Source organism: Falco punctatus (genome assembly GCF_963210335.1).
Source record: "Falco punctatus genome assembly, chromosome: 9".
In the NCBI taxonomy this organism is placed as follows: domain Eukaryota; kingdom Metazoa; phylum Chordata; class Aves; order Falconiformes; family Falconidae; genus Falco; species Falco punctatus.
The window spans coordinates 31,713,427-31,730,808 of record NC_137589.1 but is presented as its reverse complement, the minus strand read 5'-3'; the positions used below and the strand labels follow the sequence as shown (position 1 = coordinate 31,730,808).

General features: G+C 42.5%; 1 protein-coding gene across 6 annotated transcripts in view; it reads right to left on the bottom strand.

Annotated features, from left to right (window-relative positions):
• Window positions 1–426: 426 nt before the first annotated feature.
• SORCS3 (sortilin related VPS10 domain containing receptor 3) overlaps window positions 427–17,382 on the bottom strand; it is a 312,444-nt gene continuing 295,488 nt past the window's right edge. For 3 of the 6 annotated variants that reach the window (XM_080403455.1, XM_080403457.1, XM_080403459.1), the window contains 6 exons: window positions 14,680–14,803; window positions 11,907–12,019; window positions 9,904–10,035; window positions 7,899–7,998; window positions 5,547–5,652; window positions 1,020–1,365 (listed from right to left, as the gene is read on the bottom strand). In XM_080403455.1, coding sequence (XP_080259581.1) covers window positions 1,083–1,365; window positions 5,547–5,652; window positions 7,899–7,998; window positions 9,904–10,035; window positions 11,907–12,019; window positions 14,680–14,803 — 858 coding nt within the window. In that variant the 3' untranslated portion in view covers window positions 1,020–1,082. Of the gene's footprint in view, window positions 567–1,019; window positions 1,366–5,546; window positions 5,653–7,898; window positions 7,999–9,903; window positions 10,036–11,906; window positions 12,020–14,172; window positions 14,804–17,382 lie in introns of those variants that run through there. The other 3 variants (XM_080403456.1, XM_080403458.1, XR_013930611.1) reach the window with 2 other exon arrangements.

Here is a 17,382-nt window from a genome sequence, read left to right as displayed (position 1 = left end):
AGAGGCAAGCTCCTGCAAAAAGCTGAGACATGCATGTCATTGGAAAGCGAGGGTTGTTGGCATGTTGCAGAGCCTGGTCCAACAACCCAGCCTGAGTCCTCTGGCAGGATGAAGTAGTTGATTCATGACTTATTTTGAAAAGGTCTGAAAAGGGACAATTTACCTACAGCATGTTGCCTAAGTTACTATACCTACCTGTGGGATCTGTATACTTAATTCCCATTCTGCATTTTACAGAAGGCTGGCATTCAAATCCCATTGCACACTTGACTCATTCTTTGCTTTTTCTTTTTAATCTGATGAGTATTTCCTAAATATGAAGAACCCCTGCTATTTATGAATGCAGCCCTGGTAAACAGAAAAAGCCCACCCCATCCCCTCCCAAATGATAATAATGACATATAACTCTTTCTTTTTTAATAATAATAATAATAATAATTATAACAATAATAATTAAAAATAAAAAGTCAGAAATATTGTAGACCAAGTGGATTCTTAGTATTAAACACTAGTGCAGTTGGGGATTTCCTTTGTGCTTTCACTGTTGGCAATTGTTGAGATGCTTCCTGTGGAGGAGAAAATGGAGAAGAGTCTCAGAGCAGTGGCTTCAACTGTTTGGGCTATATTGCTTCTCTTTCCTTCTTAGGATGTGCTTATGTAAGTGTAAAGACAGGAAAGGTGCCTACAAGTAACATCCTTTTTTGTATTTGCAGTAAGTATGGAGCATGCAGAAAACCTGTTACTACAGCTCAGCTGACCAGCAGTAAATTCTTTTAGCCATTGGAGACATATTCCCTTGTAATGATAGCACTCCAACAAACGTAAGCTTGGCTCAGCTGATTCTTCTAAGGGTTCAGGGAATTTGGGACCCCTCCACAGGAGAGACAGGGTCATGAGCCGGCATAGGTGTGAGCCACAGCTCTTACTAAACTCCTATCTATGCATTGCTGTTTCCAGGTTCCTACCCTGGTCATGTAATACTGTGAAAAAAAAAAAAAAAGCAAAAAAAAAAAAAAAAAAAAAAAGCTGAAAAACAGTAAGAAAAACTACCTGTTACTATGTTGCAGAAAGAGATTTGCTCCCTATCTCAGGGCCTCATGCTCTGCTTGTACCTGGGTCACAGTTACTGCCTTTTCTGATACCCCAGTGACCAACACCCTCACCCAGACCATGAAACAAACCCCAGCTGAGGGCTGTCTCTCACCCATCACTCTCGTGTCCAGCTCCTTGTCCATCAGCTCTTCAGGGTCTGTGAACTCACTCAGAGTGATTTTGGGGGCATTTTCACTTTGGCTGACAGAGCCAATCATTTCCTGCTCCTTGTCATGCTGAACTTGGGCATAGATGTTAATCCAAGGGATTTTCCTGCACAGGAAATGAAAACAAGAGGTTATATTTTGTAACACAGGGATCCTTGGCATGTCATTGATTAATCGGACCAACTAAACTGAGACCAACCCCACAAATGCAGCACTGGCAGTGATGCAAAGTATCAGCTCTCAGAATGGTGAAAGCACAACAGTGATGTTCAGCTCTGAAAGTGCCATTAGCATCCACTAATTCCAACACCAGCCTAAAGCTACCCCAAATCTCAGGCCACCTGCCTTCCTATCCTGTGCCCAAAGGCTCCTCCAGCTGTAAGCCCAAATCTCTGGTCTTGCCCTTTTAAATGAGAAGTCAGGCACACAGTGGACACTGCACCCAGCTCAGAAAGCAGTAATCAACTAAGTGCAATTAACTGCACTTGCCAGCTCTCTCAGTACTTATTATATGATCAGTGGTGCATTGGAAACCAAAAGTAAAAATCAATTTGAACACTACCGTCAACTGAGAAAAAAATTGCTAGACTTGTTTCTATTGACAGACCCACACTGACTCAGTAGAAATTGCCACATCAGAGTTATAAAGAATAGGTCTTGCCTCAGAGCACAGAAAGGACTTGGATCTCATAACACCCCCCCAAAGTCTATTTGCTACCATTTCATTGCAAAAACAGTTTGCCATGCTACGGATCATGCGAGTTCACAGGGACTTATTTTGCCTTGCTACTCAGGGAGCCAAGAAAATGAAGGGATTATTTCTTCTTCCTTCTTCCAAGCGAAGTTAGACTGTTACAATGATATCCTTGAAAGTCAGTTAGTTAGACAGATAGATAGGCCCAGACAGATAGATAGTAATCTTTAGAGGAATGCTAGTTTAAAATGAGAGAACTGAAAGGTAATATGTTAAGCATCATGGGGGTTACAAGGATTATCTGTGCATAGTTGCCTGTTGGAAGACAAGTGGCTGTTTTTTTCTAATGCCCTTAAAAGGACTCTGTGCCATGCAGTCCACACTGCTAAAATACGAAAAATTCAGATAATTTTTTTTCCGGTTTCTTAAAGCACAGAGGAGAGAGAAAGAAGATGTGTTCAAAAGAAGCTATATAAAATGTCATATCTTTACGCTAACCTGTCTGCTGTTGGGTATGTCAGAGATTGGAAGCAGTGCAAATTGCCTCAGCTCTCACAAATTCAACAGATCTATGCCGATTTTACTCCAGTGACATTCTGGCCTCAAACAACTTGTGCCGTTGGTTTGATTTGGCATTCTGTTCTTAACCAGCAGCAAGTCAGGACACATTTGGGATGTTTAGCAGAATTAACAAACCTCATGTCCTTCTCCCTTTCTCCTGCCCTCTCTTTCTAACCTTCAGACATGCCTTACAGATCACTAGAAGACATAAGCACTATACAGGGAATGCATACGTTGGATGACAAATGAATTCCTATAGGATTTAAGTGCCCAGAAAATGTCTGGAGGTGTGTAGAGATGTGGGCACAAAAACACACCTGGAGATACTGGAAGACTTAGTTTTGCTTCCAAACAATGCAATGGTAGAGAAGTGGTAGTCTTCTGAGCTTTGGGAGGAAAGGAGAGAGAAGCTCTTTAGAATTGTGAAGGCAGAGAGCCTCCAGGTACTTCAGAGAGTTAGGGGGAAAAGAAAGCGAGATGGCTGTACATATGCTCATCTATCTACACATACCTAGTCCTGCTGTGCCTCCCAGGACAGACACAGGTGGCCACAACATCCCACTGCACATCTCTGAGCACATGGGCACACATGCACACACACTCCTGCACTCCTGTCCCAGGGCACACACACACTGATGGCCCCGCTGCCCCACTATTACTTACCACCCATACACATGCAGTATTGACCTATACACTTGATCTCCCAAGAAAGAAACACTCTTTTTACAGACTTATTTCCATCCTTTTCCCCCTTCCTTACTTTTACACCCATACCTCCTCAACAGGCATCTCTCAGGTTACCAGTGTTTAACATGCCTGCCGAGTCTATAACTTGATGGACTCATAAGAAGTAATCTGTGTGCAAACCAGCAAGGCACAGATTCTATAAAGCTGTAAAATTAAAAATTCACGCAGGCCCATGCTCTCCCCACAACCTTTTCCTGCAAGCAGTAGTTCTGTATTCAGGCTGGGATCACCATTAATCAGAAAAGTACATACGGCTAATGGATCTCTGCATCACTGAGAGCTAGAGGCAAGCTTTTTTTCCACCTCCTTTTTCCATTAAGAATTGTTGCATGCTCTCATATCTGATCCACTGAGCCAGAGGTTTTAGAGCTGAAAAGTTGCTTTCTGTTCTGAAAAATCCAGCTGAGGACACTCTGGGTAACTGATTTAATCCCAGACTTTGTCAGTTTGACCTGGGTTTGTCCTCTTTGGGTCAGAGTAAATAAGAGACGACAGCAAGGGGATGAGCTTTGGGCTAAGCAAAAATGATGCTTTAACCAGCTTCTTCCTCACTCCCAATTTGTAATACTTTCAATTTTCAGACAGATTTTAACAATGTAGGGTCTTCCCAGCTCTGAAGTACAACACAAGGCTGATGGCTGCTATGCTTAAGACTCAGGATGCTGAAGTAATACAACAGTCAGTTTTATGAGCCGTAGTAGTATAACATGACCAGGAGCCTGTCAAAGCAAAGTTGATTACCAAGCTCCTCACTGCTCTGTGGCAGCCGGAGTATACAGATTCTTCTTCCTGGTAACCAACTGCTGACCACAGAGCCAAAGACATTAGGCCAAATCTAAGAAATCATCTCACCAAGACACAAATGAAAGTATATCTTAAAAAGAGTTGTATCTACAGCTTGACATCTCCAAAAGAGACATCTCTTCCCTCCTCATCCTACATCTGGGAGTGAGAGAAATCATCACCTGCCTCCCCAGCACATTATTAAGTCAATGCCTTAAATAAGTCCCATATCCCATTCCCCACCCTACCTGGGAAGTTGTATTCCACCTCACAGAATCAGAGAGAGGATTTTAGACTGCAACCAGCAAGTCACACTGAAGGCCTGGAAATCTGCACCTGAGCAGATTCACACATATGGGTTCTCCGGAAACTGTCCTGGGCCACTCTAGTGAGTGGAAGCTTGGTAACACATCTTGATGTGCACAGGATCAAGCACTAGAAGCAGTGCCACCCACTGAATTTGATAATAGTTAATGCAAGTCTTGGAAAAAGGGGAGCTTTAAACCCGGAGACTAGGATACATGCCTATCTTACCATTCTATTTTTCATACTGTTTGTATCCCACTAACATCGTTAGAGAGTACTAGTCTTACCTTGGGCTGCAGAAAAGCTGCACAAAGAAACAGAGTTGGAAAGTGGAAAGGAAAAACTCTAGCTTCCCAAATTGGAGGAACTACTCATGTCTGGAAATATTTATTTATTTTTAAAGTCAGGCTCAGCTTACGCTTCCCATACAACATTTTGTTACTGGGCAGGATCTGGACACATAGGCCATTTAACACAGTAAGTACCATACTGAATGCAAAGTTCCTTCTAAAGAGCTCCATCTGGCTAAAATTCTTACAAGACAGGCCCTCAGCAAACAGGCCGTTCTTATCCCATATTTTGTTTCACAGATTGCAGCATCAAAGTGCCATGGGCCAGCACAGGTCTTGCCTGCTGCCTGGAAGCAAAAGGTTTATATTAACATCTGGCAAACAAAACCTCAGCACAGATTCCCAAAGGCATTTTGATGCTTAACACAATTTTCTGGCTTTGAGTTTCCTACCCTTAATATAATCACACCTGTTCCTCTGCAAGACTAAACTATACACTTTGCAAGATACAAATGAGATACTGCTGCACTAAGGCAGTTGGCCAGGTGGATATAGACTGTAGGAAGACATCCATTGTGATTTTTTGACTAAGTCTGCATTCTGTAGTTCAGCACTCTGAGCACATAGGGTTCCCATTTCTGGTCTGTGGTTCAAACACAACGCTGAAGCAGGTCACAGCTTGATTTCTGAGCTCTTTGTGAGCTTTCAGAGCACTGAGTTTGTGGTGGAAGGGCAGTAGATGGTCTGCTTTCTATAGATGAGGACTAGGGAACTATAATGATAATGGTCTAAGCATTAGGCCAGCATAACTCACTCTACATCTGCAAGCCAGGCACTGCTCTGCCTAGATTTCCTGTAAACCACCCAGTGTCTTCCCCCTCCAGTCTCCAAAGTTTCCCAACTTACCTCTTGAATTTGTAGATTAAAAAAACAGCCAAGCCTACAAACACTACAGACAACAACATCAGCATCGCCGAACTGCTATGACCCGTGCTGGAATCAACAAGAGGTGCTGCAGGAGGAAAGACAGAGCATTACATTTGCAAGATATTATTAGGGAGAACATAACTAGCAGAGAGTCAAGCTCAATTCTGTCTTCGCCACATCTGCTTTATCACCCCTGCATGGTGCATGCTGTTTTCAGCAAGACCAATCAGTAGGAAACAAATTGACTCACTTGTCCTTTAAAAGCCAAGCTCGTTTTTCAAAACAGTGCAATCTAACACCTCCTAGTGAAAAGGCACAAGCAGCCACACTTAGCTGAATGGCTGATCACTCCTGTGTTAACACTCTGGGCTATTTCTTTTCAGGCTTTTCCAGGGACTGCAGTGGAAATGAAATTTATGAAGTGTGGCTTAATGATGTCCATTCCCCTTTGGAGAAGCTACCTCAGAGCATCCATGAACAGCATGACTCCCATCTTCCAAGGATGTATATCTATCTCGCATGTGTCAGGAATCTAGCCCTGTGAGAAGCCTCAAGGCTCAACCTTGTATCGGACCTTGAGGCTTTTTACCTGAGTCAGTTTTCATAATGTGAAGGAGCCCAAAGCATAACCCTGGACCCAAGAACACTACATTATAACATCTTGGAGTTTTGATTCATCTATCCTTGACATTTTGTGTGGGCTAAATAAAGTGTATTCTATGCCTTGTTTATGCAGCTATTCCCACAGCTCATCAGAGCAGACCATCTTAATGGCCTGAGCACTGTGCTGAAAATCAAGAGTCTGATGAGAAGTCTCTAATGATGCACAAATGATTATTAAGTAGCAGCTGAGTGTTTCTCACTCTGCATAAATATTTGGTTTTGTGGGTGGTTAGTGGTTGGGGGTTTTTGGGTGGTGTTTTTTTTTTTTTGTTAGTTGGCTTTTATTTTGGTGGGTTTTGTTTTTTGGGTTTGGGGTTTGTTTGTTTGTTTGTTTGTTTGAGTGTTCTCTATTCTTTTTCTGTCACCCAGAAGACCAGGACAAAGTCTATACAAATAGAGTCACTTCTGGTTCCATGCCAAATTTTCACACCTAAGTGTCTGATTCCGTCAATATTCTGCTTCTACTACTTCTACAGACTCTTTCTCGGAAAAGAACTGATTGTCATTTAAACGGAGTCAAAATATTATGGGAATGGTCATGAAACAAATGCAGCACCCCCACTGGGGGCACTGGAAGGGGGCGGTGTGAGAATGGTTGAGGACTGTAAGCTAAATCCACACATTGCAGTGTCTTAGTATAACAAACCCAGATTCTGAATCTGGAGACTGCAGATATTTGAATCTCATTTCCAGTTTTGCAAATTAATTCATTCTAGCCTACTCCTACGAACATCTGGTTCTCATCCCCAAACAACAGTCAGAGAGTGAAGGCAAAAAGGCATTACCTGTAGGATATGTCACAAGCCTTGGTTTAGCCCGGGTCTTGGCTCTCTGAGAGCCTCATGTAAAAGGAAGCTGAAGTGTATTATTGTGCAACATGAATCCCAATCTTTTGGAGAGGCTATCAGCAATGTCACATGCACAAGATCCCACATTTCAGATAATTGCAAAGGCAGTCACAAAATGCAAGGCCAAAAACTAATCCATCATCTCCTCTCTTATCATCACTGTCTCAGCAATGGTTGAAGTATTAGACTGGCCAAAAGTCTCAGCAGTAGCCAAGAGCTTCACACTAGGGTAATTTAAAGCAAAGGAGGTGATGAAGCTTAAAGTGACTATTCATTAATCTGTGTGAAAATGGAGATAGGTAGCATTGAAATTTAAGTAAGTTCTAATTTGTAGAAGTCAGTATTCAGGCACCTATTCCCTGTAAGAGGCCTAGATCTTCTTTTCATGAGTACTTTGCCCCTGTAAAGCTTCTTGGCTAGTCATAATGTTAACAAGCCCTTCAAAACAAGGATTTGATCCAATATCCATGAAAGTTAGTAATACTCCCACTGAACTCCACAGGTGCCCAATGAGGGCTTAATGGAACACCATTCACCTGATTTTCTAACACACTTGAAAAACATCAATGCACTAGTTTAATTAAGCCATAGGGAACTCTTAAAATGTACTTTTAATACTTGTACAAACTGGTGCATGAAAAGCACACTGCTGGATTCTGTTTTTAACACGTCCTGCTTCTACTACAATGTCTCAATACAATCAGTCCTACATATCCCAGTAGCACATACCAAACTGTGAGTGCTTTGATGTAGATTGGTTCTCCTGGAGTTGCCTGAAGCCTTGAGAGAACCACAGCAATGCATTTTACTCCACACTCACCTAATGTTAACTGAGTAACATACACCACAACTTCAACACCAGGCTTCAGTTCGAACTGGACCAGGTTCTGGTTGAGAGCATTAAAAAGGATTTCTACTACCTGATGAAATAATAAGAGATACAGTACTTAAAATATAGAAGACAGCAAGCTCTGGAGAACATTCAGGAATGCATGTAGCCTGTAAATGGTGACTAACACCTCTTACCAGCTTGAGGAAGAGAAGGGAAGCGAGAAACTGAGATAGTGGAGAGAAACACATACATGTGCTTTAGATGGAGCTGAGTGTAATTGCATGGAAGTCTCCCTACAGGACTTTTGAGACTCACAAAGTATGTTATTACACCTCTCTTGGGAAGCAAACCAATAAAGTCAGCAAATTTTTTTCTTTTTTTTTGGAGGGGGTAGGGGAGAAAAAGAACTAAGGATCTTTTCACCCTCCACAATATCCCGCGAGTTTAATCTAGTGCACTTAGAAATCACTGACTTGCTAGCCTTTCATTCATTGGTGGATGATGGAACTGAGTTAGGTAGTCCAGCCTAGCAACACTTCTTTACTTACATTGATTCAGAACAATCCTAGTCACGTAGCTCCTATTTAAACAGGCTGCTGGGGACGAGACCATCCAGTTTTGAAGATTAATGGGGAACTTGCCATATTTCTCCTTCATTTAGAAAAGGGTCCTTGGACTAGAGTCTACTCATGGGTCATGAGTATAACTCAGCTATGTGTTATTTGGTTGCCTCAGAGCACATACTTGGTGTGTCACACTGGAACCTGAGTTCATTAATGCCTCTTAGAGTAGTTCTGATAGTCAGGGCACAGCTACCAAGTAGTTCTGATGGCCTGCTCTCCAGGGCAGAGCTCTTCAAGCAGAAGGCAACAACAGGTGCCAAAGTGCAAGTAAGGAGACCATCAAATAAAATTAGAGTGCTAGAGCTTCAGGCCTCATGGTCAGCAAGTTAGAAACCTAATCTGAGATGTCTGTATAATACTGAAATATGAAATATTGACACAACAGCCTGTTCAGAGGGAATCCTAATACAGGTAGATCCTGCTGAACAGGGTGGAAACAAGTCTGAGAAACCCCCTCTAAAACACCTTCCAAACCTTCCCACCATAATGCATCTCTTCTGCACACTCACCACCATAAATTTAAGAGGCCAGCTTTGCTAGCTTCCTAGGACAAATGTACTACTCTGAGGGGACTGACTTTGCTCAGTGCTTCCACAGAATTCAGCAGTTCTCTGAATTACTTAATGTTTGATCACAGAAGAGTTACTCCTCCAAGAGTTACTTGGAGATGGGCTCAAACATAGCCTGCATGCAGTAAAAATGCTGCGTACGAGAACATCAGCTAGAGTTAAGAAGCCTTTCCAGCAGTACTTTACTCCTTTGCCTTTATAGAGCTGATTTAATCACTTGGTAATTCTACCATGAAAGCTTCAGCAGACTAGTGCTGTTGTTCCTAGCTCTTCCCTTGCCTGCATATCACTGTTGCTATTCATCACTGTAATTACCTATTTATCTAAATGGATGGATATTGTAACTTCCAAATATAGTTTGCACATGCCATTCGCTGCTGCAGAAAAAAAAAAAAAGGTCTTGTTCCAGTGATATACGAGCTGAAAAGCCTGATTTATTTTTAGTAAACCTCAGTATATTATCTTGCTGCTTTGGCCTCTGTCTATTAGCATTCCTCCAGGGAGCAGAGGGAGTACATATTCAAGGTTCCTTTGGCCATAACTACTGTAATAAGGACACACCACTGATCTAGGAAGAACCACTGCTGGTAGACTGTGATGTATCTCAGTGAGGTATTTTTGTGATGCATTTTTCCTCTGCAAATAATTTTCTTTAATGCCATAAACTACATTGCCACAGTCCCAGATGCATCCAATTCCATCAAACTTATTGTAAGTCATTTCCAATGCTGCACAAATTAAGGGACCCATCTGCAAATGGTATGATAGGAATGAATGTTCCATGAATCCTTCTTTCCTTACTTGCTCCAGATCAGCCTCACTGCTTTTCCTCCTTTCTGTTGTGTTTTTATGGGGCAGTATGAAGAGTTCAGCAGAAGTAGGCAGCCCAGGAAATACAGCTACCAGGATCTGTTCATCAGGGATACCAGTCACCTAAAAGAAAAGTAAAAAGGAAGTCTCTAGCTGCTATTCTGTTACTGATGTTTCCATTCACTACAGGAAACTCTGCTCCTGTTAAATTGTTACTTGCCAGTTCCACTGTATGTATGTTATGGAGCTAATGAGTTGTTCTGCCTATGTGGTGGGTCAGAAATAGATGCTAACGATTTACTCCATTTCTAGAACTGAATGTAGAATGAACACCTCTGGACCCAAAGATCTCAACCCATAGTCCAAACCTACTATGTCTCCAGATCTGAATTTTTCATATAGTCATCTCTACAAAAGAATGACCAAAAGTCAGATCCAGAGAGTCTGGCTCAGAGCAATCACTGGTAAGTGTGCCACTAACAGGGACATACGAAGAAAATCGCCTGCAATCACCTTCTAATATTAGGTTATGGGGATCCACATTTGCCACACATGAGTAACTTAATGTCTCCAGTGGGATACTCTACTACTGGGGCTGATTAGGAGGGCTGTGCTAGAAACTGCTCAATTTGCTGAGCCAAGAGTCCGTATTCCATACCTGACTCACAGGTCAGGTCTTCAGTTGCTTCAGAGGCTACTTCCCTGTCTCCCCAAATCCAAGATGGGCATCCTCAGTAGGTCAGGAAGCCTCTCACAAACTCTCTGCTATATGAGGCTAACTCCAGTAGCTCCCTGCTCCTACCCCACTTCAAGCTCCTTGGCCTTATTCCTAGCTGAAATGTATCAGTGGGGCAGCCCATTCCTGGTGATATGTCATGTAAGTGCAGACCATGAATTGCAACCTAATATTCACAAAAGGATATACAAGCAAGCACTTCTATATGATCTCTGCTGTCGTCTGTAACTGTTCACAGTTACAACCCAACTAATTTCTTTTTCTCAGCAGGCTTGATTCTGAATACAGTAAAAGGGAACAACAGTTTAAACAAATGAATTTAGTCTTTTGTCAGGATGGGAAAACAATCAAGGAAACTCTTATAAACTGTGAATTTTGAGTGGGCTGCAGATGAGAAAAGCTGAGCAGGAATGTACTTTCCCGGTAAAAATAATCAGCCTCCATTTCTAAGAACAGCTGTAGCTGAAGCAAAAAAACCCAGCACGATACATTTTTGGCAGAATGTAAAAAACACAAAAGCTTGCCCAGATCTATCTCCTGATTTCACACAAAACCAAAGTCCCTGGCTATTTGATATCATAAATTATTCTGTCCCCTTTTGTGCAAGAATGAGTGCTAGTTTACATATTCTAATTAATCCCAAAGGAAGATTCAGTATCTTCCACCCACAGAAGTCTCTCTTTGTCCTGTCTTTTAAAGGTAAATTTATTTTCCCCTCTTAATCCTCATTTTTTGTCCCAGTTGAAAGGTGAGTAGAGCTTTATAATATTCACCAGTTGCTACAGCTATCTGCACATTGAACTCCTGACTGAGTATGAGGAAGAGGTAACAAAAAACTTCATTGTACATCCAATGTGCTACAACATGTGTCTTCTAGGATGAAGTGGATCAGCTGTTTAACAACACATGGTAACACTACTCAAATGTTTGGAGTAGAAAACAGTATTCACTGTAATATCAATTTGGCAAAATAATAATAATAATGATACTATTGCAATCAAGAATTTGTAAAGTCCTCAGGGATATTAAAAACTAAAAAGCACCATAGAAACATAAAAGTAATTATAATATTTCCACAAAATTCCCAATATAGTTTGCCTGTGTAAAAAGGTCCAGTATATTTAGAAACTTTTTACTAATTTAAAATGATAACCTCATTACTGCTGTTTTGTCTCATTCTTTCAAGCTAACATGTTGAAAAAGTGCATGTTTTAACAGCATTGTCAATATAAGTACAGATAAGGAAATGGATGCTCACCTGTGCTAAAGCTCTCTTGATGACTTTGCCAATGTCTTGCCTCCATTCAGGGATGTCAGGGTTATGGTAGTCCAAGTTGGGAGAAAATGACAAGAGCTGAGATTGGAAATACTCTGGAATAGAAAACCAGTATTTATAAGAGGATTAAATATGCAGCATCCAGAGTACAGCCAAGGCTGCAGAAGACAACAGGAAGACTGTAATTAAACTGCCTTAAAGCAAGAGAAGGAAGTCTGAAGGAAGAAAAAGGGCTGGGTAACACTAAGCAAGACAGAAAGCTTTCAACAAAACAATTCTTGTAACATTTCTTAATAAAGGACATTTTGCCCTAATACCAAATTGTGTTTTTTCCTAAAAGAAATGGAAGCAAGAATGAGAGAGGGGAGAGGATACCTTCCCTTTATGATGCCTATAGGCTTTGTAATTTTGCCACTCAGCTTCATCAGACCCTGCTTACAAGGAAGTTGACCAGTAAATAAAGCAGCATCTGGCTGAAATTTGGAAGGTCTGTGCAATTGCATGCATTGTGCTTTGCAGAACAAACACCTACTGTAAGTAATGTTTTCAAAAGCAGGTATTATCTGTTTGCTCTCCTGGAGGGAAACTGTGAGTGGTTAATACCCCAACAAATCAGAACCCAGTGGTGTTAATGACTGGCTAATCAAGCCATGGCTATTCATGAAACACTTTGAAATTACTTCCTAATTGACTGATTGCAGGGAGGAAGAAAAACTTCCTAGACTTAAAATACAGAACATTTTATATTTTTCTCCAATTCCAAATCTCCCCTATGGTGTCACCAGAGACCAAGGTTGGAATCCTTACGACAACTGTGCACAATAAATTTGGGCCAGTGGGAGGCACAAATCCAGGATGGAAATCACACTCAAATATAAGTTCTCAGGGTAGATGGCTCTCTGGTTTTAGAGATGTGCTGTGCCTTACTTTGAAGCACCTGACCTTCAGAGACTTCAAATCAGTACCATTAATCATTTGCAAGAAGGTACCAGTTTTAGATCAAGATACACCACAAGAATATGTGGGGAAATCCACAGAATAGCAGGGATGTGCCAGCACAGCATTTATGTTGCATCTTTTGCAAGATCTGTTCTTTCCTTTTAGATGGTGCAGTATATTTTTAAATAGAAGAAGCATCAAAGAGAGTGGGGAAACTCTCCCAAGTTCTGAGGGCTTAACCCAGATCCTGATATATAAAGCCTTTCACTTTTGAAAGCTCAATACCATGTCCAATTTATTTTTTGAGTATATTCTGGTCTGTTAATCACAATTTGAGAAAAGCCGCATAAGTCTCCTCCACTGCTAACACCAGAAAGCCATGCTTTCCTGCCTAGAAACATAATAACACAGGACACAAATATAGCAAAGTGCATGTTTACCAAAGGTGTCACTCATTTACATACTCAGACTTGAACTGATCACCAGACAGTCTGGCAGGACTCCTTCCTTAGACCATGTCAGTCTGCAGCATGGAGCTGCATAGGACTACTTGGACATTCCAACTGGATCACTCTCTCTTTGTGATAAAGCCCAAAGAGCTGGATCTTCTAAATAGAATGGCAACATTTTTTACAGTGGTTAGAAACAGAGAGTGAGGAGTGCTCTGTGGGACCTACCAGGACCAAAGATCAAGATCATCTGCGGGGACCTCTCCCAGATATGCTTGATTCAGGTTTATTCCAAAAACAAATGGAAAGATGCATGTTTCCCAGAAATAAACACTGCTTTTTGCAATGCTCAAAATGATCGAGTAGAGGGTTACTTACATTTGCTAATAGCTAGTTTCAGTATTACTAAATGATATCAACAAATTATTAAACCCATTGCATTTCACAGCCAGGCAATCAATAAATATCTATTTAGCTGGTTGTTAAATCTGAGCATACAGCTTTCCAGTCACCAGCAGGACATTTATTTATATTTAATTACTGAAACAAGACACACATAGTTAAACTACACAGTGCAATCTGAGTTATTTGAAGCCCAGGTCTCTTAATAAAACTTGCTATCCAAAGAAAAGCTTGCCCTTAAATGCTGGATGCCAATAACTGGATAAAGAAAATGAAGACTAGCCCAGGATAGAAATTATTCTCTGGAGAAATCTCAAAGTCCTGGCCAAAACTGCTGAGAGCTCTTCCACTCAGGCTTTATCAAGCCCCCAGAAGGGTAAGCCCTGTGGTCTGCCAAAGGGCGCTTTTTGCAGCCCATGATGTGCAGATATGGCAAGAACATACCAAGCTTTATTCACACTAAAGTCCAGTAGACATACTCAGACCTCCAGCTGTGGCATGGAAGATGGGAAGAGATACCAACAACAGAGTCATTTCTGCTCCCTGTTTTCCAGACCCCTGTTGTTTATACAGTCACTGGATAAAGAGAAACATCAGCAGCACTCAGGCCACCTTAATGATGCACTATGACTACTTCTTTCCATAGCTAGGAAGCAGAGGGAAGGCAGACTGGCTACAGTTCTTTTGGGAGTTCCCAGTCAGGGTGTACAGACAGACCAGTTGGCAGAGAAGACTCCAGACACTTTACTACAGTGCTGAGCTTAAAAATTTGGCTAGCTGCCCCATCCAATTAATTTCTGTATTTTGTGATCATGACATATCTGAGCTACTTTGTTTACAATTTGTCTTCAAAAATTCCTCCAGGCACTACAGAGTTCACAGAGTTTATTTTGGTTCAGCAGCAACTACCTGTTCTTCACCTCTAGATACCCCCTTGAGATCTGATTATAAAAGGCTGAGGGTACCATGCACTGCGATCTCCTTGGTATCTTGGATGAGGGTGTTGCCGGCAGCAACTTGCACAGTGACAGTGTTCATCCCCTCCACAGCAAAGACGTATGAGATGCTGCTCTCCAAGGTGATGAGGGGCTGCAAAAGGTAAACACAGTTGGCGATATTAAAATCAGGGTGAGATTAACTCACAATCACAACATGCACCTGACTAATCCACCAGGCCATGATATCCTCCCTCCCTGACACAGGAATGGTGCTCTGAGCGTGCATGTCCTGCTAAGGCCTCAACGTTCCCATCCATTGAGAACTGTCCCACAGGCAAAGGTTTCTCTCACTTCAGTAAATGCTTGCTGAAATGCTCTTCCACTGAACTGCAACACTTTATGCTATGAATACCTCAGCAGAGCACAGTTAGCAACTGCAGAATACACGCACACACACGCATGCACACTCAGCACAGTTGCTGTATCAGTTATACAAAACACAGGATCCAGCTCAAACCAGCATTGAACATAATCCAAACACACAGATGCTTCTTCAAACAATCCATATTGTTCAGATTCAGGGCCAGCCCTTGCTCTTATGAGCACAAATCCATCTATCCCACAGCAACTCTGCTCAGGTCAGAGGCAGGGCACCCAGCATCGCCCTGTCCATGCTTTGAGCCTGTAAGCCGGCTCCAGCCATAAGCTGGCAAACCATGCTAACAAGGCTGAAAGCATGGCATAATACCTGCAGACAATGCTGTCTGAATGTGGCTGAATGGTTTCCAGAAGAAAGTTCACCTGAATTTAGCCAGCTCAGAACTCTGGCAGAGAAGGCTGACTATCTGCACCTTCTCAAACAAAAATTATCTTGATAGTACTACAGGTGTCCTCTTCACACAAGAAATTCTCACATTGATACACATCCAGATGAGAAAAGTGCACGATGTTCAGGAAAAGCTATTTGTATATTGATTGATGTATCAGGTTTGCACGGCAAGGTTCAGGTAGCAGGGGGGCTGCAGGGGTGGCTCCTGTGAGAAGATGCCAGAAGCTTCACCCACATCATCCAGAGCCAATACGATCTGGCTGCAAGACGGACCTACTGCTGGCCAAGGCCATCAGCGACGGTGGGTGGCAGCAGCTCTGGAATAATGCATTTAAGAATGGGGAAAAAAACCCTGTAGAACAGCAACTGCAGCCAGAGACAAGACAAGAGTCTATGTGAGAGAACAGCTCTGCAGGTCGGTGCAGGAGGCCGGAGGGGCTCCAGGTGCCAGAGCACGGGTTCCCCAGCAGCCCATGGTGGAGCCCACGGTGAGGCAGGCTGTGCCCTCTGCCCGTGGAGGTCCATGGTGGAGCAGATGGGGGACCCACACCGGGGCAGGGCAGAGGGTGAGGAGCCCCCTGAGGGGGCAGGAGCGGCAGGGACAGCTGTGAGGGACTGACCCAGCCCCAGCCCCATCCCCTGCGGTCTGTGGGGAGGGGGCAGAGACATGGGGAGTGAAGTTGGGCCCGGGAAGAAGAAAGGAGTAGGAGGAAGGTGTTTTAAGTTTTGGTTTTATTTCTTATTATCCTACTCTGATTTTATTGTTAGTAAATTAAACTGTTTTCCTCAAGTGGAGTCTGTTTTGCCCTTGATAGCGATTGCTGAGCGATCTCCCTGTCCTTATCTCGACCTCTGAGCCTTTCGTTACGTTTTCTCTCCCCTGCCTGTTTGAGGAGGGGAGTGATATAGCAGCTTTGGTGGGCACCTGGTGAAAATCAGAAGTCTAGCCCTCCCAATGCCATTGATCGGATAGCTGGCCTGCAGACAAATCTCTTGGTTTAGACCATTAAACCATTAAAATGAAAATAGTGATACTAGCTTCCATTGCAAAAGTACACAGATAAAGCCATCATACCATTGGTGTTGTCCCTTCACTACACTGCCTGTTTGTTTCCAGAGGAAAATCTCTTAACATTCACCTTCTTAGCGCTCATGCTTCATCCCATCAGACTGCCAACCTGCCTGCATTTCATAGCAGTGGCCATATATGCCATTTTCATAACTAAATCAAAATTTCCAGTGGCATTGGCCAGACTAGGAAACACATTTCCTTCCCCGCAGAATGCCACCTTCCTTCGAATCCCTCATCCATGAGCTGAAAAGGCAGTAGTCATGAAAAAAAGGGACTCTCAGACCAAGTGAGCAGGGGTGCCAGCTTGTGCTAGCCCTGGAGGCCTAGCTAACATGTATTTAGATATACACACATCCTGGACAAGCAGCACGGCCTCTATCAAACTGCAGTGATATTAGCAATCTTCCCAGAGGTTACAGGTTGTGATTCTGTGCAAAGGCAGATAAGAGGAACCAATCTGGCCTTTAAAATTACAACTTTCCCTTTTTGTATGTGTGTATGCTGGACATTCCATTATCATGGATGATTTCACCTCCATCATGGAGTTTTAATATTCAGCCAACTCCTTAATTTTAATTCAAGCACCAAGATTTGGAAACTAACTGTAAATTAAATCAAGTAGTTTAAGGTTCATTTGCTCAAACCTATTAGACAGCTGGACACATTTATTAAACTGGACCTGTGTTAATCCAAGCAAATTGGCCTTTGGGCATACTGCAAAAATTAGCACACCAAAAATTCAGTGCAATGGTTCCAGCAGGGTGGGGAAGGCAGCAGCAGAACCTTAGCCAGGTCATTTGAGTCTAAGATAACATTCGCCTGTGCAGCA